At 40.5% G+C, this 27,277-nt stretch overlaps 1 protein-coding gene across 4 annotated transcripts in view; it reads right to left on the reverse strand.

Annotated features, from left to right (window-relative positions):
• Positions 1-574: 574 nt before the first annotated feature.
• LOC129723524 (ubiquitin carboxyl-terminal hydrolase 47) overlaps positions 575-27,277 on the reverse strand; it is a 32,150-nt gene continuing 5,447 nt past the window's right edge. For 2 of the 4 annotated variants that reach the window (XM_055677801.1, XM_055677798.1), the window contains exons 2-15: positions 16,359-16,577; positions 6,264-6,371; positions 5,284-6,158; positions 4,947-5,217; positions 4,678-4,884; positions 4,051-4,218; positions 3,705-3,983; positions 3,196-3,643; positions 2,728-3,137; positions 2,521-2,672; positions 2,107-2,431; positions 1,917-2,046; positions 1,662-1,857; positions 575-1,605 (exon numbers count right to left, since the gene is read on the reverse strand). In XM_055677801.1, the coding sequence (XP_055533776.1) occupies positions 1,455-1,605; positions 1,662-1,857; positions 1,917-2,046; positions 2,107-2,431; positions 2,521-2,672; positions 2,728-3,137; positions 3,196-3,643; positions 3,705-3,983; positions 4,051-4,218; positions 4,678-4,884; positions 4,947-5,217; positions 5,284-6,158; positions 6,264-6,371; positions 16,359-16,556 (3,918 nt within the window). In that variant the 5' untranslated portion in view covers positions 16,557-16,577 and the 3' untranslated portion in view covers positions 575-1,454. Of the gene's footprint in view, positions 1,606-1,661; positions 1,858-1,916; positions 2,047-2,106; positions 2,432-2,520; positions 2,673-2,727; positions 3,138-3,195; positions 3,644-3,704; positions 3,984-4,050; positions 4,219-4,677; positions 4,885-4,946; positions 5,218-5,283; positions 6,159-6,263; positions 6,372-16,358; positions 16,578-20,393; positions 20,771-27,277 lie in introns of those variants that run through there. The other 2 variants (XM_055677800.1, XM_055677799.1) reach the window with 2 other exon arrangements.

Raw genomic sequence — 27,277 nt, forward strand, 5'->3', positions numbered from 1 at the left:
AATGTTGAACACATATTTAGAAAGCTGAATGGAAAAACCTACCGCTAGGTGGACTCAATCCATTAAAAAAAGCTCTAAAAATTCTTGGGTGTTGACAATTTTTGCATCAGGGTGGAAAAATTGTTTCCTCATGGTATAATTATTACTAATCAAAATAGTTATTTTTTCCAGTTGTACGAGTATTTTGGCCAATAAAAATAAACTGTATTTCGTACAGGTTAAAAGTGATGCGATATATATATATATATATATATATATATATATATATATATATATATATATATATATATATATATATATATATATATATATATATATATATATATATATATATATATATATATATATATATATATGCCTATGATTGAGGCATTTTGCAACCAAATAAGGTCCATTGCACGTTGCAATGCGTTATGTAGGTTTTCGTATTTTTGCACAAAGATGACCTGTCTAGTTGTAACGATCAACAAACTGTTATATAAATGAAAACAAAAAACAAATTTGATTAAGTATAACTTTTCAAACGACCGGACTGTGATACTTTACGAAACAGACGAAAATTTGCCACAATAACTATGTTTAGAGCAAGAAATAAATTTATTCTTACGTTCTTTTTGCATGCTTCCGCAATTTAGAAAAGTCAATATAATTATAATATTCAAAAAAAAAAATTGATGATTGAACTGAAGAATGACAGAACCAGAGTGAGCATGTGGGGCTAGCTTGTCGGACAATCAGGTAAGTTGTGAAAATACACCATCACATGTGAAAAAACACAAATATGAATACGATATTTCAATGTATAAATCTTTACTGTTTGATCATGTTATGAGTATGATATGAGCGTGTTGAAATAGGACAGTTTACACTGTAAACGTAGACAATACTATGATATAAATAAATATTTTTATAGGCCTATGCACAGTTACAAGTACATACTTGCGATTTCGACTGGAAATTCCCATTAACTGTTTGAAACGTGAAAATTTGACAACTAAAGAGAAGATTACGTACGATGATAACCTTTGTGCAACAATGAAAATACTACAGAATACGATCGAATCATGCCCGCACATCAATCAACAAAAATATAGAATCAACTCAACTATAAAAGATTTCCTCATTTCGAACAAAGACAACAGGAAAACAAATATCCGTTTAAAAGGAACCTGTTCATTTGTCACAAGTAGCGGGCTTATATAGTTAGCTTTGATTGGACAGGTGAGTTTTCCGGTTGATTCTCACAGTGTATTGTTCTATACAAATCTGGACACATTTGATACAAAATCTAACTTACTGGCGTGTGCGGCAAGCTTAAATTACCATTTTTCGAAAAGCTGCTTTTGCTGCGGTTGCCATGCAATATTTTCCTACTGGCTCAGGCTTCTGCTTCTCCCTTTTAATCAGATGCAACACTTGCGCCGCTTAGCATCGCTGCATTCCAGCAGCTGCAATCAGTCATCGACCTTCTTCGGGGAAGCGTCCACATAAATCTTAAGGGCGCGCTCCCGCCGTGGTGAGTAGGTGCTACTGCTTCGAATATCCTTTTTAGTGAGCTCTTTGCGCTCCTCGGGTGTCAGCTCCTTTAGCACTTCCGTTTTGTCTCTGATGAGGAATAAGATTAGTGAATAACCGATACGGCGTTAAAGTTACTAGTATACCTGTAGTAGAACATATTACCATCCAGGAAGTTATTGCTTAGACTGTCAGCGGCTAAAGCAGGTGTAGAAGTCCATTGTAGAATATTATGGATCTGCATCACAGAGACAGAGTCTCGTAGTTGTAGTTTGGCGTATTCAATGTTTTCCTCAGGAATTCCACTTAGTTGAGACAGGAGGTTTTTCAGTTCTGATTTATCTGTGCAAATGGATTCAAATATGTAACGTTGATGACAAAAAGTAAAAAAGTTTCCATACCTGGGAATAAGATTTCTTGAATTTTCCCTAACTTCATTTCAGATGGACTCCATCTTCGAACTAGAATCACAATATCATTAAAGTGTACAGGAGTACAACTATCAAGATCGTCAACTTCTTGCAAAACCATCTAGAACGCACAAATTCATCGGTATTTTTTTTATGATAATATCAATATCATTTTACTCACGTCAGAAGTGCTGGATAGCGACACATCCGTACCGATTTTCTGATCGTCTGTGAACACTTTAGAAATGCTTTTCCAGCTTTTCTTACGCAACCGGCAACGATCAAAAGTCAGTGTGCTGTACTTATTATCTATGGAAACGAGATGTGCGAGAATGTCCCGTTTTATTTGTCCCACCAGCTCTCCGTTTCGAACAAACCAGTTACAGAGAAAGGGAAGTTTTTCAGTATCGTCTGTCAAGTCGTTCACGTTGAAATAGTACAAGTTAATCTTGTATTCACCTTTGCGCAATACTCGGCCCAATTCAATAGTGAGTCGTTCGCCATCGCTGTATGGGGTAGAATAAGAGGAACACAATAAAACGACACCGTTTTCAGCAACTCAGAATTAAAAATAATGAAATCTTTCAAAACTTACTTGTAAACATTCAACTCTTCTTTCAGATTTGTAGCCTCCTGTTGCCCAACACCAGCGGTCTTGAACAACTTGAAATACTCCATTGGTATACGCAGATACGATTGCAGCTTATATTTTAGGAATCCATGACTTGATCGTTTATCGATTAGAACCTAGAAGCAAGAAAGTTAACATCCGGTACTATTTATCGATATGAGCCCTACGAACCACGATTACTTTCTCATTACGACTACTGCTACTGGTGTCTTCTTCCGCGCCCGAATCGGAGTTTTGATTATGGTACTCAACTGGACTGACTTTGAAATAGTAATTCTTCCGGCACTCCGCTAAGTATGACTCTTCCTCATCATCTTCCTCGATGTCAGTGCCACTGCCAGCAAATCCATTAGTGCTGATACCATTGGTGAAATGCAAATTGCTAACATCTCCATTCAATTGCTTGTGTACCACATCATCCTCTACCAACGTTCGATCATTATCACTTAGACTGCTATCCTCACTATTGCTGTCGTTGTTAACAGCCACCATCGATACATCTTGTACCGCTGAGCCGTTCATTAACGTACTCGAGAAAGATTTGGCCACAAATCTTGGGATCGCTAGGTTCTTCAGTGTTTCTGTAAATGTGGATACTTTGATAATAATATTAAAATTTTTCCAAGAAACTTCGTTTACCTGTGTCCATATTTGGTAGCACGAAGAACAAGCTTATTACGTGATCCAACCGATTCGCGAAATCCTTAAATTTGGCGATAAAGTCAGGGTCGTCTGTATTGTTAACCGTCACAAACACTTTGCAATACTGAATAAAGCCCTCATCTCCCAGAGTTGCTGCGTTGTCTGTCAGTAACTTTGCACCTTCCTTGTATTCATTAATTGCTACGATCATGTTGGCTGTATTCATTTGCAGTTTGCGGGCAATAATCTTCTTATAATCCAGCACGCTTTGTATCTTGCTAGCTCGTATCGAGATTGGTCCTTCGACATCTCGCGTACTGAGTTCTAATTTATAGACTTTAGTCATGACACCCTGCAGAAGGTAGGGTTCGAAAACTTCGTGCTCTGCGCGAGTTTCCAGCAGCAGTTCACTACTCTGTTGCAGGTGTTTCATAATGTCATCAATCTATAAACATGAGGATGATAAGCTAAAGTCAGAAGAGTAACCCAATGCTTCACAGACTTACCGTTTCCTCATCTCGTCCTTCGAAACTCCTTTCAATGTTTTCCCTTTGGTGATCGTAAGCGACCAAGCGGCAGCGTTCGATGGGAACAATACCCTTCACTTTTAGCACTTCATAAGCTTCTCTCAGTGTTTCGGCTAAGGTGCTTTCGTTTGGCAGGTACATTTTATAGTGTTTAATGGCCCGCGTTTTGGGATTATCGAAGTAAACTTTGACTTGAATAGCGTCCGTATCAACTCTGCTGCGACCAGCTTCCGACTCCCTGATCTTCGACATCAATTTCTAGCAAAGGATATAATGTTAGGTTATATTATGTTAGGTATGTTCACGACTTTGAATGGAAGCGCACCTTTATGTGATCTGGAAACTCTTCCTCCTTTATAGGGGACTTATTTTTCGATGGATCAACCTGTCGGTACATTAACATATACGCATTGGTGCTGGAACTGTACGCACCAGAGTAGTATGTCTTCGAAGCACCACCACCAAACGATTTTTGAATGTCATCCTGAGTAATCTGTGGAAGAGGAAAATATTTAGTTCGTCGTTTGTACTCGGTATTGCACATACTATCGGCGAAAAACATCAAATTGAAAATTGATAGCAAAGTACTCAAGATTATATTTAAAAAAATGTGGTTCACTCTTCACTTAAATAGAGATTGGTTTTTAAGTATATAAATTAACTGGGCTTTCTAATCTACATTACAGAGAATTTACTTCAACGCTTGTTTGCTTTTAGAATACTGTCATTTAAACTTTTAGAACGGCATTTGAAAGACTAACATCAACTTTATATTTTTTTAGCCCATCAAATTTGATTAGTGTATCATCAGCAACGTTTCATAACACGTATGTATATCGTGGTAATGAACATTGCAAACGATGATCACAATTCCTTAATAAGCCTTTTTGAAAATCAGCTCCTATGATACTAAGGCTCTACTATGACACATTATACACTACCAGTCACTTACCGTCGACACAGTTTGATCGTTAAACGAGTACCAATTACTGCTTTGGAAATCTTTTATGTACGCGTAATAGTGTCCTCCAGAAGCGCTGCCGGAGTGAATCATGATTGCGAAAAGTTCATAAACATACGGACCTGGCGCGTTGAAGTTGCTAACTGACGGTGACTTACTGTCTCCATTCAAGTCCATATCGATGCCTTCATCATCATCCTAATTCAATTAAAAGAAAATCGTTCATTTCTGAGTGGTGTTCTCTTAGCAGTGGAATCTACCTGATTCATGAAATGATCGTTTGGAGTGGTTGTCGTTGATGATACAGAAGTACCGTTTTGGAAGGAAGAATCCTCCTCCAGAGCAGAGCCACTGTCGGTTGTGCTGCATTCGTCATATGTTTTCATGAAATTTTCCGCCGTTTCCATTTGCATCGGAGGAATACCATTTCCGTTGGCTGTATCCGCCCCCACAGATACACATTTATCAACACCATGCGTTGGGACGGCGTTGATGAAGTTGTTCAGGTTCAATGACTGTGGGAAGGTAACTCTGTAATAAAAAAATCAGTTTTAATACTGCAGTTTTAGTCCAACATCATACAGTTCGTGATCATACTTATCATTTAGTTTGATTCGATGAAACGTTTGATAGTCAAAATCAAACCGCTTAAGATGAAGCGTCAGAATATAAGGAAACTTGGTAAACTTCAGTCCCTTATGGGCGTCGCACTTTTTGTTACATGTCTCACAGTGATACTGATTGTTACCATCCAGTATTTCGGGCTGGACGAATGCGCGCATGGCGTCTTCAATGCTTTCGTACGCTACAATGCTTCCGAAAGGTCGCACCGGTAGTGGAATATCGAGAAATTTATCCTCGCGTTGCTTCTCGGTGTTACATTCCAAGCATTTGACATAATCGATCATTTTACCTTCGTATAAGCGATTGATTAGATCCGCTTGTTTGGTATTTTTGAATTTCCGCTCTAAGGCATCGAACATGACTCGACAGAGTTCTTGGATATCATGCTGTTGCCAACCCTCTGCGGAATCCCATCCAAAACTACGCGTCAGATCCGTAGTTTCTACGGCAGATTTTGGTGAGGTTTGCAAATTTACGAACAACTTTTGCAACTGGTAGGGGATGGATTTTCCCTCGTCTTCTCCGTCAAACTCCCAATTGTATAACGCATTGCGGAATTCCGGCGTCATGAAAAGTGCCTGCAGGAGACTGTTCAGGTAGCATGTCATGGCCTGATTTACTAGACCACGATAGTTGCGCTGTGCATATTGCGAGTGCTCTCCGTTATAGCGACGTAGCCGTGATTGTGACACGGAGCTCTGTGTGTCTAACAGCGGCACCGTCGTTTCGAACGGTGCTGGAAGTGGCGGCGGGGCAGGCATATTATAATTTGACGATTCTATTGGGCTTGCTGATGCTCCTAGAACCAGATCATCATCGGAAGACATCTCCGTCTCGACTGTTATGTCCTGTGATTGAACAAAGAAAAGTGTATATGTTGTGATTACCAAATAATAATAATTCACCTAGTGTTGGTAACGTGAGATAATCTAAGCAACACGTTAATTACTTACCGTAGATGAATAATCTTCCACTCTGGGTATGATAATCAGGTTGTTACGACCTCCAAACTTTATACCTACATCTGCTAATTTTCGGTGCTTTTTATCGTGCAAAGTGATCTACAAATAAAAAAAGAATTTCAAAAATCGAACTATTTCGAGTCATTTTCGATATAATTTGGTGTCAACAAAAATGTTTTCAGTTGACAACATTCCCTCGGTTGTCCCCTAATTCTATAAATACAAGCGCAGTGGGAAGTGCGAATGGAAATGATGGTTTGATCGCAGTTGCGACAGCTGTTCTCCATCGTATGATGGAAAATTCTGATGATACCCATCTTAATCCGTTTCCCCGTGGTCCCTCCTACTCTAGTCGACGATGTGCCGCTTGTTTGCCAAAATCAAATGATTAATGAGAAGCCATCACAACGAAACACACTTGGGACACGCTTGAGATAATAGTTGGGTTAGAAACTTCTCTGGTGATTAGAACTGATTAGAATAACTTATACGCATGCACTTGACACTTCTAGGATTGTTTTGGCAGAGAGGTCACGAATTGAGTGTTTACGCCCAAATCTAATGCTTGCCTGATACGGTAAATATGTCTTAATAAAAGATTGAATACACTCCTGTGTATAGGTTTAATGCGTAATTAGTGAAAAATTTCTCTATAGGTACAGGGTGTCACCGTGAAAGTGATACACCCATTTGAGTGTCTCTTTTCGCATCGCGATTATTCGTGTACAGGACCATCGATTCGAGGAAACTGGCACAGTAGTTCTCAAACAGAAACCGATTAAAAAACGTAGTCTGCGGACTGTATCGGTGATTAAAGCAGTTAAAGAACGTTTTCGGTAAAATCGAGCTCGGTCGGCAAGAAAAAATGAAATGAACACTAGTCATAACACTATGCATAAGATAATCGAAAATGATTTTGGATACGAAGCTTTCAAGAAACAAAATCTTTTGTTTATTGATTATCTCACAGAAATATTGGCGAAAGGATTGCCAGATCTCAATTGCTATTGAAGACGCACCCTGCTTACAACATATTATCTTCAGATGAAAAATTATTCACGTTGGAGGCTGTTTGAATAAGCAGATATATCGTGTGTATGGAGCATGTCTTCGTGATATTCCAGACGATAAAAGAAAGGCGGAACGATTTCAGAATGCTTCAGCTGTGATGGGAGCAATATCCAACAGAGGAGAGTTGCCGCTGCTATTCATCAACGGGGGTGTGAAAATTAAAAAAAAAGTATTATTTACAACACGTCATCAAAGACCATTCGCTACCTTGTGCCAAGGAACTATTTGGAGAAGAAAGTTTTTGCTTTCAACAGGATTCAGCGTGAGTGCATAAGGCATTGGTTGTTCAGAAGTGGTTCAACGAAAATTACCGTGTTTTATCAGCTCTTTTGAATGGGTCGCATCCTCTCCCGATTTGATTCCAGTGGAATTCAGCATTCAGATGCTAGGGAACCACATGACTTTGGACAGTTTTAAGAACCGTTTGCTGAAAATCTGGAATAAATGTCGATCGAAGTCGTGAGTGCGGCTTGTGATCGTTTTGAGAAGCCTTAATGAGACGTAATCAAATGCAAAGGCGGAAGATTTGAACACACAGCTAATATAATTGGGGACGGGACACGAGGCATATGGACGCTAGGCATATGGATGTTAGGCATAGTATACTAGGCATACAGACGCGAGGCATAATGGATACGAGGCACACTGTCACAAGGCATAACGGACGCGAGGCCGAATGGACACAAGGCCGAATAGACGCGAGGCCGAATGCGATGTTGTACGATCGCATGAGGTCCAATTATGTAGTTCAGGTGTAAATATATTCCTAAAGAGTTTAAGTTGGGTATAATACTTTCCTTGAAATCATGCAGCGAAGACGCATAATAGAGGGCAAGGAAACGAGGCGGCACTAAGCCTAGCTAAGGTTTCCAAATGACATTTTGAAGCGAAACACATGTTATTGAAAGAGGTCTGTGATGATGATGACGATAATAACATATTCCGCATCACTTCCCCTTGGCCTTGTGTCCATTCGGCCTTGTATCCATTCGACCTCGCGTCCATTCGGCCTCGTGTCCATTCGGCCTCGCCTCCATTCGGCCTCGCATCCATTCAGCCTCGCGTCCGTATGCCTCGTGTCCGTATGCCTGCCGTCCATTATGCCTGGCGTACTATGCCTCGCGTCTGTATGCCTCGCGTCTGTATGCTTAACGGGGTGTCATCAAAATAATTTTGTTTGGGAAATTTAACTTTTTTGTTGCTCTAAGTTAAAACAACTATTCATGTAACATTGCGTAATTTTCATATAAAAAAGTGCTTTTTTCTCTTCTGAATGGACATAATTACTGTTTACAACTTTGCCGAATATTTTAAACCAAGCATAGCATAGCATAGCATATTTGATCGCCCGTGTGTTGCCCGCGATTGACCAGAATCAGCTGAAATTGCCCAAAGAACCGTCAAAATGGTGCCTAGGAGTAGCAAGCCATTTTCAGTGTACAATGCCTGGTAATCTTTCTTTTCACTGGTCAATAACGTAGTTGGCCACGCCCAATGCAGATCAATAGAGGAAGGGATATCGGGAATGTTAGTTCAATACTTGTTGCTACTAGAGACCGAGGAATCCTCTGCATCATCCACAAGTATCAAAGGAAAGAATTAGTGTTAGTGGAAAGGAATTGATCTGGATCCATCGAGGTTGATGGTGTGATCTTTTCTACACGAATTCGCGCCCGATATGGTTACTTCTCGGTCTCTGAGCAACCGGCCACCAGGAGACGATATAAATGAAACCGTGCCACGATCGCTACATACAGGAGAACCGAAGTTTCTAGTTATGTTCGGCAACCTACAAATCGTAACAATTTGTATCACACCAAACAATTGCCGAATATTTTAAACCAATCAGAAAAACTCCTAATCCTGAGAATACTGATCGATTCACGAACTTTCAGTTACAGCAACATTCGAAATTCAGTTGACCTGAATTCGGCAGCAAATGATCTACAAAACAGAATCATGGATGCCTTCGACGCTAACTGTCCACTAACACACAACGGTCAGTATGCCGTGACGTACCCTGGTGGAATGATCAACTTAGTGACCTTCGTCAGGAAACTAGGCAATTGTTCAACAGGGCAAAAGTCACGTCTAACTGGGACGACTACAGGGCGTCCCTCACTAAGTACAACGCCGAGCTACGCAAGGCTAAACGGAAATCCAGAGTTAGTTTCTGTGAAAGAATCCAAACTCTGCCGGAAGCTACGCGGCTCCAAAAGGCGATGTCCAAAGACCATACTAACGGTTTAGGACAAGTGAGGAAAGAGGATGGATGCCTCACTGTCACTACCAAGAAAAACGCTGGAGGTTCCTATGAACACCCACTGGATCGACAGAAACCGAAGAACTGAATAGTGATGGGTCGCGGCAGGACTATTCGAGACATATGGCGTCTCGGGAGTCCATCCTGCTGGCCCGTCGACTGTTCACGGAAGCTTCAATAGGTTGTGCTCTAAGGTCATTCGACCCTATGAAGTCTCCAGGTCCAGACGGCATACTACCTAGGGTTTGCAATCCCGGGAATTAATAATTAATTTTCTTCGTCTCATGTCTTTTTTTGCTAGTGAGTTTACTACTAAGCGGAGAGTTGCTTGATTTTTTCTTTGTTTATTGACAAAAAATATTGAAACCTGTAAATTTATAAAAAAATTGAAACCCGTAAATCAATGCGACCAGAAATAAATAAATTAATAAAACTCAGTCAGTGTAACTTGGGTCGTGGCCGCGATTTCACATTAATTACGAAGGCATTCAAATGCTCTAAAATCTGGCTGCCAAACATACAGCTTTATCTTAAACAAACTAAAAGTATTGGACTCTTAAGTTTCTAATGAAATGTAGCAAGAGCTGGAATCGGTAATCGGTTCAAGTTTTCGAATGAACACAATGGGTGTAGAGGTTTGAATGAAACTATACATCGACGGAAGAATTCCACCACATTGACAGAAATAATGAATGGATTTGCTCGTTTTTCATTTGCACTACGAAAGCTCTGAAGATGGATCTGCGAACTCTCGCGGCCACGTGGTCTCTCTCAAATTTTAATGACGTCGAGAGAAGAAACAGAAAGGCATAACGAAACAGATTACCAGACACTAAAGAGAGGTGGTGTGTAATGAATGTTTTCTCTCGCTGACATCGGTTTTGTTCAGCAGAAAGTTTGAACCAAAAATGTCATTTTTACGCGAGGCGTCGCATTAGTAGTGGTGAGCATAAATGACTGCGTCTACCCTGCCGCACTTGAAGGTGCAGAGAAGTGTTGAACGACGGTTAGTTCAGGTGAAAGGTCTGAAAGGTCACTATGTAGAAAATAAAATAAGGATGTTCGGGATAACATTGAAATTACAAAAAAATTACTCCGATGATTTTTCATCCACTCTCAAATGTGAAAAAATCACTTTTTTTTCTGAGATTGTCTACCTGTCCTATGAACAGGTTGAACAGGTGGACGAGACGCCTCTGCTAATACTACCCATCTTTCTACAAAAATCGGCCGCAGTTATCATGTCCGAACTCATCAACCTCTTCAGAGCCAGCTTTATCCTGGGCCATATTCCGGATAACTGGCTGAAGGTGAAGGTAGTGTTTATCCCCAAAGTTGGAAGAAAGGACAAAACCCTACCTAAAACTTTCAGACCCATAAGTCTGACTTCATCACTTCTCAAGTTGATGGAGAAAATAATGGATAAATATATCCGTGATGAGTTTCTTAAAGACTTTCCGCTGAATAGGAACCAACATGCCTATCAAAGCGGCAAGTCAACAGAAACTGCTCTTCACAGCTTAGTGACGTTGATTGAAAAGTCCCTGAGTTATCAGGAGACGGCGCTAGGTGCCTTTCTTTATGTTGAAGGGGCCTTCGATAACACATCCTTTGCATCAATTAATACGGCTCTCTCCAATAAGGGAATCGACCACACTTCAAGGATCTGGATACACACAATGCTCTATAGCAGAGTGATCACAGCAACCTTGGGAGATTCGTCTGTAACAACGTCAGAGATCAAGGGATGCCCGCAAGGAGGAGTTCTCTCGCTCTTGTTATGGTCACTAGTTGTCGACGCACTTCTCAACAAGCTTTCACAGCTTGGTTACGAGGTCATTGGATACGCCGATGACATCGTCCTCATCGTCAGAGGTAAAGATGACGCAACTCTGTCGAGCCGAATGCAAACGGCTCTAAATACCACCATGTCATGGTGTTTACAGGAGGGACTAAACATAAACCCCCTAAAAACAGTCCTAATTCCATTCGGCAGACGAAGGAAGATCTCCTTCACTCCTCCAATACTGAATGGAGTTAGACTGGGCTTCAGCAATCAAGTCAAATACCTCGGAATTATTCTGGACAAGAAACTGAACTGGTCTGCACAACTGGATCATGCCACTAAGAAAGGGATCTCAGCGATCTGGGCCTGCAGAACTGTGTTCGGTAAGACCTGCACACTGAAACCAGACTTGGCACTCTGGTCTTACAAGACCATTGCCCGACCAAGAATCACCTATGCTGCCCTTGTGTGGTGGCTCAAGGTGAACTAAAAGACTGCGCAAGCCAAACTCAAAAAAGTTCAAAGACTTGCATGTCTTTCGGTTACCAGCGCTATGCGAACAACTCCAACTGCAGCCATGGAAGCTATGCTTTGCCTACTACCTCTACATCTTCATGTGAAAAAGGAAGCAGAGCTTGGCGCACTAAGGTTGCAAAGGAAGAAAACTATACTTGAAGGGGACCAAATCGGCCACCTTCGCATACTTAGGGAGTTCAAACTGACTCCGCTATTAACCACAGTCTCCGACTGGATGGACGTTAGGACCAACATGGATATTCCATATAGAGTGATTGAAACAAACCGCTCTATGTGGAACAATGGAGGGCCTGATCTTCCACCTGGCATCATCAGTTTTTATACGGATGGCTCGAAAATGGGATCCCTAACGGGATCTGGTATATACGGACCCGGTATCAGGGAAACGTTTTCCCTGGGAAAATGGCCCACCGTTTTTCAAACAGAGGTATATGCCATATATATCTGCGCAAAAATATGTCTGCAACGCAACTACAGACATGCGAAAATCGGTATATTCTCGGACAGTCAAGCAGCACTACTAGCACTTAAGTCCGTCAAATGCGCTTCCAAACTTGTTAGGGAATGCATTGAAACTCTACGGGAGCTTTCCCGACAGATTTCAGTTTTTATGTTTTGGGTGCCCGGACACTGCGGAGTCGAGGGTAATGAACACGCTGACTACCTAGCAAGACAGGCATCAGCTCCACGGTTTATTGGCCCCGAGCCGTTTCTGGGTACGTCCATTTCCGCTATCAAAAGAGAACTCCTAACTTGGGAAAGGCTAGAAAACGTATCCCAATGGCAACAGGCACAGGGTTGTAAACAAGCTAAACAGGATCCGAACCCTGGAACCGCCAGAAAGCTACTTAGTCTAAATCGTAGTGACCTACGGATAATCACGGGACTCCTTACCGGACACTGTCACGCTTTTTATCATTTAAAGAAAATCTGTGTAGTGTTGAACGACACCTGCCGATTCTGCAAATCTGAACCAGAGAGTTCAGAGCATTTGCTTTGCTCTTGCGAAGCTCTTGCTTCCTCTAGGTACAACTTCTCAGGAAGCTACCTTTTAACTCCATATCAAGTGTGGAGCTCTAATCCCAAACAGGTAATTAGTTTCATCAACTATGTTGTACCTAATTGGGGTACAGGTTTACAACAAAACAGTTCTTCTCCATCAATGAGTACGAGCAATTCGTAACCTGTGCACAGCAATCAGGGCCCGCCACAAAAGACAATCAGCAAGAATATCGCAGTGGCATTTCAGTACCCAGTGCCCTGCAGGCATACAGAGAAAAAAAAATCAGAAAAACAGTTAGGGTTTTAAAATCTTTTTCTATTTCTTAAAATTTTAACTTTTTTTATATGTTTTTCCAGAATTTAGGCAAACAGTAATTATTTGCCTCTCGTAGTTTTTAAAAAAATAAGAGAGGGGGGAGGGGTTATGTGTCATGGAAGTCACAAACCACTCGAAGCCAGAGTAGCATGATTTTTTCAGGCATAATTATCAGGGTGGGAAAAAGTGATCGATTTCTCAGAACCAAGTTTTGCTGGGTCCATTTGAGGCCCCAAACAATCGTAAGCTTACCGGAGGGCGATTAGTTTCATCTCCACTTGGCGCATTGCATTTCAAATTTATATGAAAACTTGTATGGGAAAACCTACTTTTTTGCATTTTCCTTTCTAAAGACCTTAGTAACAAAAGTTATGACTTTTTAAAGTTGAGTATGTCGATTTGAATGCAGAAAATCATTTTTTCTGCCAACACTACCAGTGTACCTGCGTCAGTAGGATTACCATCAGAAGTATCATTTGTATCGAGTTAGTACACTCAGCTGGATCAAGCTAACAAATGTAGGTCAACAGTATGGGCCCAGATAGGATATACACCATGTTGCAGAAGAAACTTCTGATGAAAATTTGACTACGCCGGTACACTGGTAGGTTTGTAGAAAAAATGATTCTCTGCATTCAATTCGACAATCTAAATTTTTAAAAACTATAACATTTTTAGGGACACCCTAGTGTCTTCGGTAAAGTTTTTAACCATCGAGAAACTTACCTTTTGAAGCCATGGAACATATGGTTCAATCCATTTTCTGGTCTTTAGAATGGAAAATGCAAAGAAGCAGGTTTTCCCATGCAAATTTTCGACTTCCAATTAATTTAGGATTGTTTAGGGCTTCAAATAGAACAAAACTTAGTTTTGGGTTTGTGCTATCAAGTTTCGTTTTTTCAATATAACGTTGTCCCACTCTAATAATTATCTGTATACATCAGTGTTGCAAAGCGAGCGAGAAGCAAACATTTCTCCTCCTTTCTGCTTGAGAAAGAGACATATGCTACGCTTCTCAAGTCTTTTGCACACACTCTTTCGAGATACTCTTTATTCTTCATGCATTCCCCTGAGCGCGATGTTATTTCGGCCTATTTCTGTCTACTTCGTTCATTTAGGTTGAAAAATATTATTACAAGATCAATGATATAAATTAATTCCAGAACACATGCACTCAGCGTGCGTAATTCTCATTTCTAGAAAAAATGTCAAAATACGTTTGAGGAAAATAACGTCGTGATGGCGATACTCATTTGACATGTTTGTTTAAGATCGTATTCCGACAGCGAGCCTTGGTAGCGTCAGAGGAAGAAGAAGACGATTATCGCAGTGAAAAGTGGTTCTACCGTGACCATTTCGAAGCCTGCCCCTAAGTAGCAGCAAGCGGGCTCCGACACGCGAAAACTCTCTCGTATTGCTACTCAGCGACTGTAAAAGAGTACGCGAGTTCCTGCTTGCGAGTAGGAGTACTCGACTAAAATTACTCGACTGCTTGAAAAACTGTGCCACAGTGGCGCCGAAGAATATGTTAAGTATCGCAACGTGTAGGGTATCGGACTGCTCTAATAAGTTTTTTTTACAGCAGTCTAATGCAAAACCAGCCGAAGCAAACCGCTGCCGAAGTAGTCCGACACCATATCATTTTTTTATCCTTCTGCAACCATCGCGAAGCATCTTGAAACAATTTTTTTTTATTCTCGCTTTTTTACCGTCGGTCTATTTCCGCCACTGTTGTTGTGCCAATCACCGACGCCCGGGGAGGCGACTCCACCCAGGACCCTAACTCACGACCCGTTGATTAACGGACCGGCGCCAACGGCTTTACTTCCTCATGTGATGGAAGGCGTGATCCCAGAGATTTTTCGCCTCAGAAAATCTCCCGGTGTCGGCTAGGATTGAATCTAGACCAGTTGGGTTGGTTGTGAGTGGATCACGCCACCTCACAACCATCGACACCTATGTCGGCGGTGGGATTCGAACCCAGGCGTCGAGCGTGGTTGGCGGAGACATTACCAACCACGCTAGGCCCCCGCTCATCTTGAAACAATTGTCTTCGGCTGGTCGTTCTCGCGAGTAGGGGAGTAGGTACACACGAGGAGAGTAGACGGGAGTGTGTGCATATGATCTCGGGAGCGAAGGCGAGCAAGAGAGAAAGCGAAAAAAAAACTATTTTTCGATTGAATGGAGAATTCTCCAGTGTGTGATAGCGCTAGCAACGAGAACCTCACATGAGGTGTTGCATGCTGCTTACGAGCGAGACTAACATATGTATATTACGCCAACAACAATTCTAGATGTTACGTCACTGCTTGCTCTGTTGCCTATTTTTCCACACACAAAAAAAGCGGTTTGCTTGAGCATAGCTCGTATAGATACTGAAGACTTAATTTAGGACTTTTCCAAAGTGAAGACAACAGGGCTTCACGTAGTTTAAAAATTTACTACTACTACTTTAATGTATAACACTTAAGACTCAAGTAAAGTTTATTCTCAGGCTCTTCCATCAGACTTCTCTACAAACTGAAGAGCTCTGGTTAGAACCTTCGATAACTTATGCGACCATAGCACGTTTTATCCCTCAGTACCTTGCGTGATATATCAAGATAAAGTCGATAAAGAAGATAAGATAATAGACTGGGGGAAGATAATGCGAATGAAGCCGGTAATTCGTTGACGATATACATAAGCTGTCAAATAATTCAATGGTTGACAAGGTTGGCAACATATTGTATCAATTGTAATACTTCAATCACATTTGAGACATCAGTAATACATTCACTGTCATCAAACAGTTTCATAAAAATTGAAATAGTTTCTGGATCTGCTGATCTCCACACTAGTGATCTACTTAATCTTAAGCAAACTTGATTTCGAAAAATGATCCGGTTAGAATTGCAACTTGGGAGCTCAACCATTGATAAGAGATTGGTTCGAAAAAACTCAGCGCTTAATTTTTGTGACAATTTTCAATTCACACTGGCAATTTCTCGTCAAACCGTCAAGTGCATAGTTGTTAACCCCAGGAACAGTAACCGTATATTATTTGTTATACATACATACACAATCAGTATCTCCATTAAGCAGCAGTAAAGCAACACTTATAGTACTTACCCCGTCAGTGGTGGATGTGTCCTCGCTGGTCGGGAGCACTAGCTCAAAGTCCGGGAAAATGGTTTGCAATCTTACATCGTTGTAAAGCTGAGCCACCGTATAATGCGATCGCACTTTGATGATGAATCTTTTCTGCTGGGAGTCAGAACGCGGATCCCTGATGACGCACTGTGCTTCCTCGACTTCGGAACATACCATCGTACTGTGAGCGAATCTCTGCTTGATGGTCGAATTATCCGATCCGGTAATGAAGATGCGGAGGCGGTACGGGGAGGCGTCATATCGGGGCGACATTGTTTTCAATTCAGAGATTCATTCGGTTGGACGGTCAAAGGAATGCAAGTATTTGGTGCACATAAAACATTCAATTCAGTTTGTGTTACAAAAGCCACGGTGCAGTGATGTTACAGGAAAGCCGCGGAAAAGAGAAAAGAATGAAAAGAAGCGATTACGTTTGGGTTAAACATCGATAACAGCTTTAACTTATTGCATTGAGTGTTTAATGCCAAATGCACAATCATCTATTTATAGTTTTACCATATTCTTATTAATTCTACGCAGACAAATTAAAATGTTTTTGGTCAAGCAAACGATGGTGACTGATATTTTCTTCGAAGCCACCTCGTTACAGAAAGATTATTAACACTGACATAAATAGGCGGTTTGTCTCCCCAATACAATCGATTCATTTCTGCTCCTATTAGACGTATGCAAGTATTCGCACTTCCCTGCGACGTTTCTCGCTACAAACCCAAAATGAAATCGAGAAGCGAAACATGTTTTCGCATTTTAAAAATACACAATTTGTGTGTGCCACTTTTCCTAGCACCAAGTGGCAGGCAATCCGTTCGCATTAGAGTTACTTCTTTCCATATCCATCAGTGGCAATGCCACTTGTCACCCATTGTCATTGACTCTGGGGACTTCCTAATCGGCAAACGTAAGTCTGCGGTATTATCTAGTTGTCTTTTTGAAGTAGAATACTTCTCTCAGGAAGTTCGGCTACATAGGGATGTGAAATGAAAATCTTAAACCGAAAAAAGTGAAAAATATGTCCAATTTCAAATGCTAATAAATCGGTTATTATTCGATGGATTTCCTTCGTTCTCGCAGCAATAGATTGGAAAATCTTCTAAGATTCTTCCCAAAATAAGATAATTGTAATTTTATTATTCACACTATTTTACTATTGAAAATAGTCAAGCCTTGTCAAAACGAAAAATTCGACCTCTGATTGGTAGTTATATGCTTGCTTCCCAAGCACGGTCGACAGGATCATACACCTTGCAATTGAAAACATGCTATTTGGCCTATATAAGAGCCTCTTTCAGCCGGAGCCGCTCATAATAGTTCTAGACAGCGTCAACTGCAGTCGTCCTTCCTTAGCAGCAACACTAGCCCTGTGGTTGGTCACCACGTCTCAGGAGCAGCGCGGTTCTTCTCAGCGTGCCTCGCCAGACTGCCATTATTCCCCCACTGTTGGGGCAGCATAAAGATCGTCATCACCAAATCCAATTTTGAACAGCAAAATGCCTTTTTTCAAGGCAAATAAGCAAGTCATTGAAAGTTAATAATTTTTGACAACGTAAGCAAGCATTCTGTGCGGATTCTAGCAGTTAAATCTGTCGCGGCCGTCTAGTTTACTGAATGTGAAATAGCTTCCACAGTTTTTTTCCGAACGTTGTAGTGTATGGTATAACTGGAAATGATTAAGTCACACATATTTTTCAAGTAAGGTATATCATTCCACAACATTCGAAACAATTATTATTTCAGAGCGGATATTGCACGCTATCTGACTTGAATGAAATAATGCAATAATTGAATGAAAATTGCAATTGCAGCGATCGGCCTTTTTCAAAGCTACTAAATGTATTTCGAAGAGCATATTGAATGGTTATCAATAAACTGCAACTGAGGTTTAATGCTGCTGCAAATGTACAGCAGTCAGCACGTTCTGCTCACGATGCTGAGTCTATTTTAGAAAATTCACAACCCTTCATGAACAAGGGTGTAACGTCTTGTAGAAGACGGTTAAAGTTTAACATTACAGCAGCTCATGTCTACCATCGGCAATATCAAACACGCAATAATCTGCTTCCATGCGACACGGGAACGAGAACATTTTCTTCAATCATGCTGCGCAACACGACACAAAACATGTTATTTTGTTGCTTCAATGAGAGTGCTATCGGTCCGGCTCGACAGAATGTCCACAAGAAATCATTTTTGTACATCCGTGCTACGAAACTGAGGAAAAACTTTAGAAACTGAAAAAAGAGGTGGAGCTTATCAAATGATCGCTCTGAGCCAGAATGAAGTCACACATATTTTTCAAGTTATATCATCACCACGTACGAAAAATAATTCATTCCTATTTTCGAACGACGCGAATAGCGGCGCGAACCGATTTGCTCGGCCGTAGGTAAATGTACAGCTCTACTGATGGCTGTACATTAACCTACAGCCGAGCGAATCGGTTCGCGTCGCTTTTCGCGTCTATTATGGCATAGGCCTAATGGGAAAGTTGTATCATTTTGTTCAGAAGAATATTATTGTCGGTAATATTACAGAGATGCGATTGCGTAAATCCGATTTTGAATTCAACAATTGTTCTTTTGACACTTATTTTTTGCAGAGGTTATAGCTTTCGGTACCAATAGCAGTTTAGTGACAGCCTCAGCGGTAGATGCAGATGCAGCCGGTACTTCCCTGAGGCCGATGGGAAGTAAAAGGAAGCAGCACGGCGAAACAGTTCGGGTTATGCTTAGACGCGCGTCATTTTTCGTTGTTGAAATTCCCCACATGAAACGACGCCCTTTCGTATGATAGCGGCGGTATTAGCGGTAGATGCATTTGCCAACACTTCCTCCAGTAAAGCCGTGTCTAGTTTTCAATGTGAAAACACCTTTCTTATTGTGTTTGACCGTGCGCCTTAGTCCTCACTGTCAAGGTAACACAGAGATGTAAGATAAACACTACATCCTATGATAAATTGAACAATTGTCCTTATAAGGACAACAAATGAATTAATGAAGATTTAATTTGAAGTAGAATACTTCTCTCAGGAAGTTTGGCTACATAGGGATGTGAAATGAAAATCTTAAACTGAAAAATATGAGAAAAATTTCAAATGCTAATAAATCGGTTAGTTTTCGATGGATTTTCTTCGTTTTTGCAGCAATCGATTAGAAAATCTAAGATTCCTACCGAATGCATGAAATTGCAATTTTATCATTCGAACTATTGTACTATTGAAAATTCTTAAGCCTTGTCAAAACACGAAATTCGACCTCTGATTGGTCGTTATACCGCACTTTCCCAAGCACGGCCGGCAGAGTTATGGACCTAGAAAATTGCGAATGCATCATTTGGCCTATATAAGAGCTTCATCAGATAATAAACAGACATTTCATCGGATATTAAATTGAGCAACTGAAATTTGAAGAACACAAATGAATATTTGAAGTATTAATATTTTCTCGTTTTGCGCTATAATCCAAATTTAATTATCTTCATTTACATGCGTATTCTGACTATTATTACGTGTTTGCGTCGCTTAGTGTTTGGCTACGGTCATGCAGAACGCAAATAACGGCGCGATGCGATTCGGCAAGACGGAATGTGTTAAAATGTATAGCTCTACTTCGCCTTAAAAAGAGCTGTACATTTCACCACGGTAAGGCGAATCACATCACGCCGTCATTCGCGTTCTGCATAACCGTAGCCTTTGCTCCGTTCCCGTTTAATGATGTCGTATTAAATGTGCATATTACAATTCGGCAGCACTTCAACTTCTCATTTGCACAAAATTTAAAAATATTCAATGAACTTCATTCAAAATATCAAACAAAAAGAAATTACAATACTGCCAATGAATGGTCAACGTTTATTTACTAGAAAAAATGACTGACACGCAAGCAGCCGGGTTATCTTTCTTGTAAAAGTATTCTACTTCAACCTTGCGGTCGTGGCTTTGCATACAACCTTCCTGTGATTTTTTTTTTCTTCTAATTCCTTAACAAAGATACACACCACAGCATGATGCTGCCGGCATTCCCTGTTTGGCGAATAGCAGGAACCTAGCGCAGTATTCAAACTCTACGTGATGTGACGTAATCCGTTTCAAAATTTCGGAGACTAGCCGACGAAACAGTCCCGTAAAGTGTTTAAAATAAGCACATGGCGTCGGCGGCGGCCTAGAAAGTAGTGGTGCGATATTTTGAGAGCACAATTAGCACAGATTTCTGGCCAACACTCGGAAACTGCAGCAGTTACACTCGCGATCGAAGCATACACGCACAGATACTCGCAAGTTAAAATCTTCAATCTTCTAGTCTACCAGTCTACGTTTTTTTGTTCCTCGTAATCTAGTTATGCTTTATGCAACCACGCATTAATGCAGGCATCGACGCACAAAATTAAATAAACTGCAGAGCACAAAGCGACTTTTGCCACTACAGTGTGCGATGACAGACTTCTCGAAAGGGACATTGAAACTAGTACAGTAAGCGTGCTCGCGAGCGCAATAGTAGGGATTTTTGGCGATATAATACCGACAAATTTTCCGCCCAGCCTACCAGCAGCGACGCACGCTAGAGCGGCAGAAACTGAGATTTTCTATTTTTGATTCGGCAGTGGCAGAGAGCAATCCGATGTGTACGTACTGAATTAACACGAGCATTCGTTTATAAGGAAAATTGTTAAGTCCATCGCCAGAATTTTTAAATTCGGCAACCCCATGCTGTCGGCGCCAAAACTAACCTAGCGCTACATGGTTACACTAGTTTTAAAGAAAAAATACCAAAATATCTAGTTCTTTTTTTATGGTACCAGTAACCGGCGGAATCCAATTTACGTAGCGGTATGATAGTTTAATACAGTTGTTATGTGCGAATTTCCATCCTGCGGCCATCAAGCCATGCAGCTGCTCTATTCACTAACGGAGCAGCAAAAAGTTCACTTTTTTGTTCGACTAGTATTAAATTGATTTTGAAAATGTTTTATTTTTTGGCTGGCAAAAAAATAGTACACAATGAGAGTCAACCTAAGCACATGCTTGAATAACTGGTATATTTGTTTGATGCAGTAGAAATAAAACATTTTGCCTTAAGAATTGTTGTTGATTCTACCGTTAGTTTAATTTTTATTTCGAGGTGAAAGAAGTAACAAAAAGAAATAATCACGTTAAGCGTGATGATTGCGCAATAGCGAATGCTCTTTCTTTTGCGCTGGATTGCCACTTCCGTCGTCTTGGTGACGAAGAGAATAGCATCCACGGGTTACTTGCCAGACCGTTTACACCCTCTGTGTACTCCAACAGTCTGTTGAGGATATCCCTCTCAAGCACCACCTTGCCGGCAGTGTCCAGCAGACAGATGTTGGTTTCCCACCCTACGACAATAGGATCAGTTTCATTCAGGTACTGCTGCATGAAAACCCGGAACAGCCTTGGGGCCACTTTTATGGCCGTCTTATTGGCAAGGGTCGGGATGCCATCCAGTCCCGGTACCTTGCTCACCTTCAAGGAGTTGGTGATGACGATTAGTTCCCCATTCGTAACTCTTGCCTCCTCCTCAGCCTAGACACAACTGTCGCTTACAACTTGAAGGTCCGGCAGGTTGGCCGTCCATCGCTGGTTTGTGTTTGAGATGCTGGCACTTCGGACGTGATACTCGATTGTTGGAGGCCAGGGACTTGGCTCATGGCGTGGATGTGCGACTCGATTGTTGGAGGCCAGGAACTTGGCTCATGGCGTTAAGAGTCCCTCGATGATACACGTCAACGTTATTGCTCTGCAAGAGCCCTTGGTCTTGATCATTACGATCCTGTAGGCGTTATCCCACGGATTCGTGTTGGCACACGATCGACCAACGTGGCGAAGCGTAACAACTGCAAAGGAACACTCCAGTTACCTTAGCAACCAGTTATCGTTTCCGGTAGCGATGCGGTAGGAGTCCGATACGATGACGATGTCCGAAAACGTCTCAGAGGCAGCTGCTTGGCCGTGTAAAAGTGTTTCAGGTTCAGTTGTGTTGCCCTTTCGCCCGTGGACGGTTCACCGGTTGGGCACCTCGGGCCAAGGGGCATACTGACTAGCCAACCTTAACTTTGGCTTGTCTCCAGAGCCAGGTTCACATCTGAATAAAATTAGTCTAATGCAGCGGTACTCAACCTTTTTTTGTCCGCGTACTCCTTGGCAATATTTTTCATATCGATTGTACCCCCTGGCTTGGAATTTTCTCGCAGAGTGGGAGAGAGTAATGATAGAACATGTTGTGGAAGTCTAGTTAAGATTTCAAATTGAACTATGGTCAAACAATGATTGCTACAGTCTTGTAGGACGTCTCAGAGGCAGCTGCAACAAAGTATTATAAAGAAAAATTTTGTTTTCCCTCATTACTGATATTTCTTCCGCGTACCCCTTGAAGGCTTTCAAGTACCCTCAGGGGTACGCGTACCCCAGGTTGAGAACCGCTGGTCTAATGTATCACAGATCTAATCTTATTCACGAATCGTCCAATTGTCTCAATAAAATCTAACTGCTCTTCAACAGCCGTAAACGCTCGAATGCATGCTGAAATCAGCTCATTTTAACCAAACAAAGTCCGTTGAAAGGTTGAATGTATGAACAATGTTCCGGAGAGTCCTATAAGGTATGCGGAAGTTTATCTTTTCAAGTAGTTTGGGGGCATCAGCTTCACCGTGCAACATTTTTGCTACGAACAAAGTTTGTTGTAGTTTTCTTCGTTGTTCCAGTGTATCGAGAGACAGCAGCCGTTTGCAACTCGTTGGTTTTAAACACTTTTGAAAATGCGAAGCCATTCCCCGGAAAAACGTAAAATAATCTTGCACAAATGGTGTATTAACGTTTGAGCTAAAAAAATGGACAAAAATTGCAACACGCACATATTAACCCATGAGTCAGCAAAAAAAATTGACAGCTCTATCATTCGAACTCTAGCTGTGTTGACACAAACAGTGAAGCTACTACGCTCAGAAGTGCGCGTTCAAAGAACGGTACCCCTTCGTGTCGAAGAAGGACATCGTGTGGCACTTCGAGGGCACAGGATACGCCCGTTCCGGCATCTACAACATCTTGGCACTACAGGACAACAATCATAGCATCGAAAGAAAGCCCGGTTCCGGACGAACGACGACCCTGAGCGACTAGAAGCTTCGAAGAATGCTGGAAAGGAAGACCTAGGGAAAAGTGGCTACATCGCAGCGTGCGCTTGGACGAGAGGTCGGTGCAACCGGCCAAACAGTGAAAAAGTTCCTGTCGAACATGGATATATAAGTCAGGAAGCAGCACTCCCATCCAGTGATGGAAACGAAACGAAGATGATGCAATCGTCGCTTATTCTCCACATGTGCACTTCATGAAATGTACAGAACGCGACTGAACTTGAATCCTCTTAACCCATAAAGAAACGATGATATGGTGCACAGGTATCTGAGATAAAACAAACACATGACTAGACTACATTAGCTCTGAGAAGCAATGTTATTTTCTTTCTTTTTATGACAAAAAAATCATATTCATGAGTCAAATGAATAAGAATATAACAAGATCTGATCGCTCTATGTAACAGAGACGAATAACTTCATATACCGAGTTGTGCACACTGAGAACCATGTGTTTGTTGAGAATCTTCTTCCAGTGTAATTTATTTGCTGAAAATCGATTTGTTTTCTAAACAGCTTTACATTCGATATAATTTTGCTCGGATAGGTAAATTTAAATTTTATCAAAGGTATTGAGGTTATTTTAAATTCTTTAGAAAAGTTATTCTCGACGAAAAAAATATGATTAATGATAATTGAAATTGTGAGTAATACCCCCACACAAACGGAATTTATCTCCACCCACAAATTGTGCTAACAAAAATAGCATTTCTTTCGGCGTTCTAAGCTGAAATTGCTCATGGCCATGGATGATTTACTTGAAACTCTTCTGTTGATAATTTGTTATGCTCAGCAACAATGGAAAAGTTTAATGAGGGAATAAACAAGTTTGAAGGTCATCGCGAATTTGATGTATCACATGGTCCAAATTATGGAAAAACAAACGCAGAACGTTCTAGAAAGTTTGGCACATGTAGCTTCTCCAGAGATCAAATTTTAACGATGCAAACGATATGATTCAGAGAAATGCGCGATACATTCGCTGTCACGGCGCAAGTGTTTTGGCAGACAGGTTATTTCCTCTGCCACCCTGCGTAAACACGGTCCGATTGAAAATAGCACAGTAGGTGGAAAACAACACCCACTATATACCAACACCGATATACACCTAGACTAGGATTACCTTCTACTGGCAAAGCTCAAGGCAGTAAAATGAGCGACGAAAACAACGCACGCCATCCTCCTCCCGCAAAATTTACAACCTGACTACAGCAGATCGGCCGGTCTGTTCCACTTCCACTCATTCATAGAATTAAGATAGGATCACTTCATTATGCACAGCTTCAGGTATTTCCTACAGTGATCGGGGACGTATGAAAGTGAGAGCCGGACGCGGTGGTGATTCATACAAACCGAGAGAGATGAATGTGTTCTATGTTTTCTTTATTAACCCTATATTTGCAAGCAGGGAGAACGTTTGATAGAGTAGCCAAGGATCTCAGACAATTGAGTTATTATTGTTTACTTTGTTATGTTGTGTTACAATATACGCGAGCATGAACGGAGGTTGACACAAGTTATGTCATTCTGATTTATACATTGAAATAAACTTTTCTGTATATCAGTCATCAACTCAGCTCAATGCATTATCCTATTTTGTAGACAAGTGTAAAAAGCGTATTACGTCTGTTATATATTTGTTTAGGGCAACTAAAATGGTTGAGTACAATTTCTTTTCACACGGGTAATATTTTTTAGACAACTTTGCCGAAGACGTAACACCGATCAAACAAACCGTTCTGGCTCTGAAAATATTTGTAATTATCAATAGCAATTTTACAGAAGCTTTTTTCAAAAAATAGTCGTGAATATAAAGAAATACTGATATCATAAAATGAAATCTCTAGCCCATAGGAACAATTACAATAAAAAAAGGTTAATATTGCGACATCTTTTATGGAATTGCTCAATAGAACGTTTGTACTAGAGATTCTCTAGTAGAGAAACATGTAGAGTATTGAATCACTTCGACTACGGTTTTCTTCTGAAGATTTTGCAGCATTTTTTTCTGATAATCATTTCGTAGGCCCTGTAGTCTACATACGGAAGCGACGATAGTCGAGAAGAAAGTTCATTTGAGTTAGAAATACTGTATCTTACTTTCAAAAAAGGAAATTGTTATGAGTGGATATATTTCCATATATTTAAATGGGTAGCTGTAAGGTACTGTGTATTTAGAAATGACAGGAATTTTCTTGAGCATCGGAAGACATCCTGATCATGCCCATAGAAACTCCCAGTCGGTGAAGACCAAAAAAAACTACAATTTATTTCCGACAAAATTGCTATTTTGAGACTGAACCAAACCAAACAAAAAAAAAACAAACGAATCTGCTAACTAGACTTCTTACTTACGAATATTGATGATTTATGTGTGACTGAATCATCAAATTCGTTGTCGAAAATACAAGCACACCAAGGACCGTACGACTGTTACAAGTTAATCTTCAAATACGGAAGAGCAAACGATAAAAATATTCGCAAACAACGACATTGATTAAGCAACGTAACTGGCTACTTATTCTATAGAAGAAATATCGGATCCGCTGTAGATATCTGCTATGTTATTTTGTTCCATACAATTACATAAAAAATACTATCGGAAAAAAGAAGACGTAACAAAGACATTACATTAGAGTTAGCAATACACTAGGAGATATGCAATCAACTATAATTTAAAGACTGAACTTGAAATAAAGTTCTGTCTCAAAAACAATCATACTAAACTGAACTAAAATCTGTCAACTTTTATATTGCATATTGAAGAAAGTCTTGTGGATAGCTCGGATTAGATTTGCAATCTCTTTGCAGAATTCATTCAAAAAGACACTTTCTGACGAATATCGTGACCACGATTTTTTGCATCCTATCCGAAATTATGGAGGGATATTGGCATAAACCCTTGAACTTCACGTGTAGAATGAAAAAAAAAACTGGAGCTGTGACCATGTTTCGGATTCTGATTCTCACAAAAATTGAAAAGGTCATTTCTAGTGCATATCTTTATATTTGGCCGAAAATCTGGCATACGTAAATATTGCGTAATAGCCATAATCTTTAGTATTTCTAAACTATTTGAATCAAAATTCAAATCAAAATTTTTCTTCAAGAGCCTTTTCAACCTTTCCAATAATTTATATGAATTTATAAATTATTCACTGAAAGTTCTTTTCTAAAATGATACATTCTTAAAGTTAGTAGAACGACGAGTTTACCTTGCCATTCAAATCACTTTTCGAAATCAAGATTCGAACAGTTCAACGCAAATATTAAAATTGGGACATGTTTGAAATTGCTCTGCAGTAGGGTGTCTCAAAAAAGTCGCTGTTGAAAAAGTCAAGGTGCTCAACTTTAAATTGTAGGATAATGTTATTCATAGTACTTTTGTAGAACATTTCGACTTTCTAAAAAATTGTTTACAGGTTGCCCAAACGTGAATAATGAAAAATTTCAATTTAGATTTGAGCACCTTGACTTTTTATGCAACGGTTATTTTTTTGGACACGCTACTTGCAATCAAAAACGGTTATTATAAATTGATTTACTAGATTATAGAGCTAACATGGTTTATCTGGTTTCTTGTCATGAGAATAAAAAAAGGCAAATTTCTTGATTGCTTTGCTACAAGTTTCTTGCTGTTTTTTTTTTCAAGAGCAGCAATAAATCTGACAGAGGCAAATTTGGGACTAGGAGCTACTCGACTTCGATATTTTCCCGTATCTTTTATGCGG

This window comes from Wyeomyia smithii, chromosome 2 (genome assembly GCF_029784165.1).
Source record: "Wyeomyia smithii strain HCP4-BCI-WySm-NY-G18 chromosome 2, ASM2978416v1, whole genome shotgun sequence".
NCBI classification, from domain to species: domain Eukaryota; kingdom Metazoa; phylum Arthropoda; class Insecta; order Diptera; family Culicidae; genus Wyeomyia; species Wyeomyia smithii.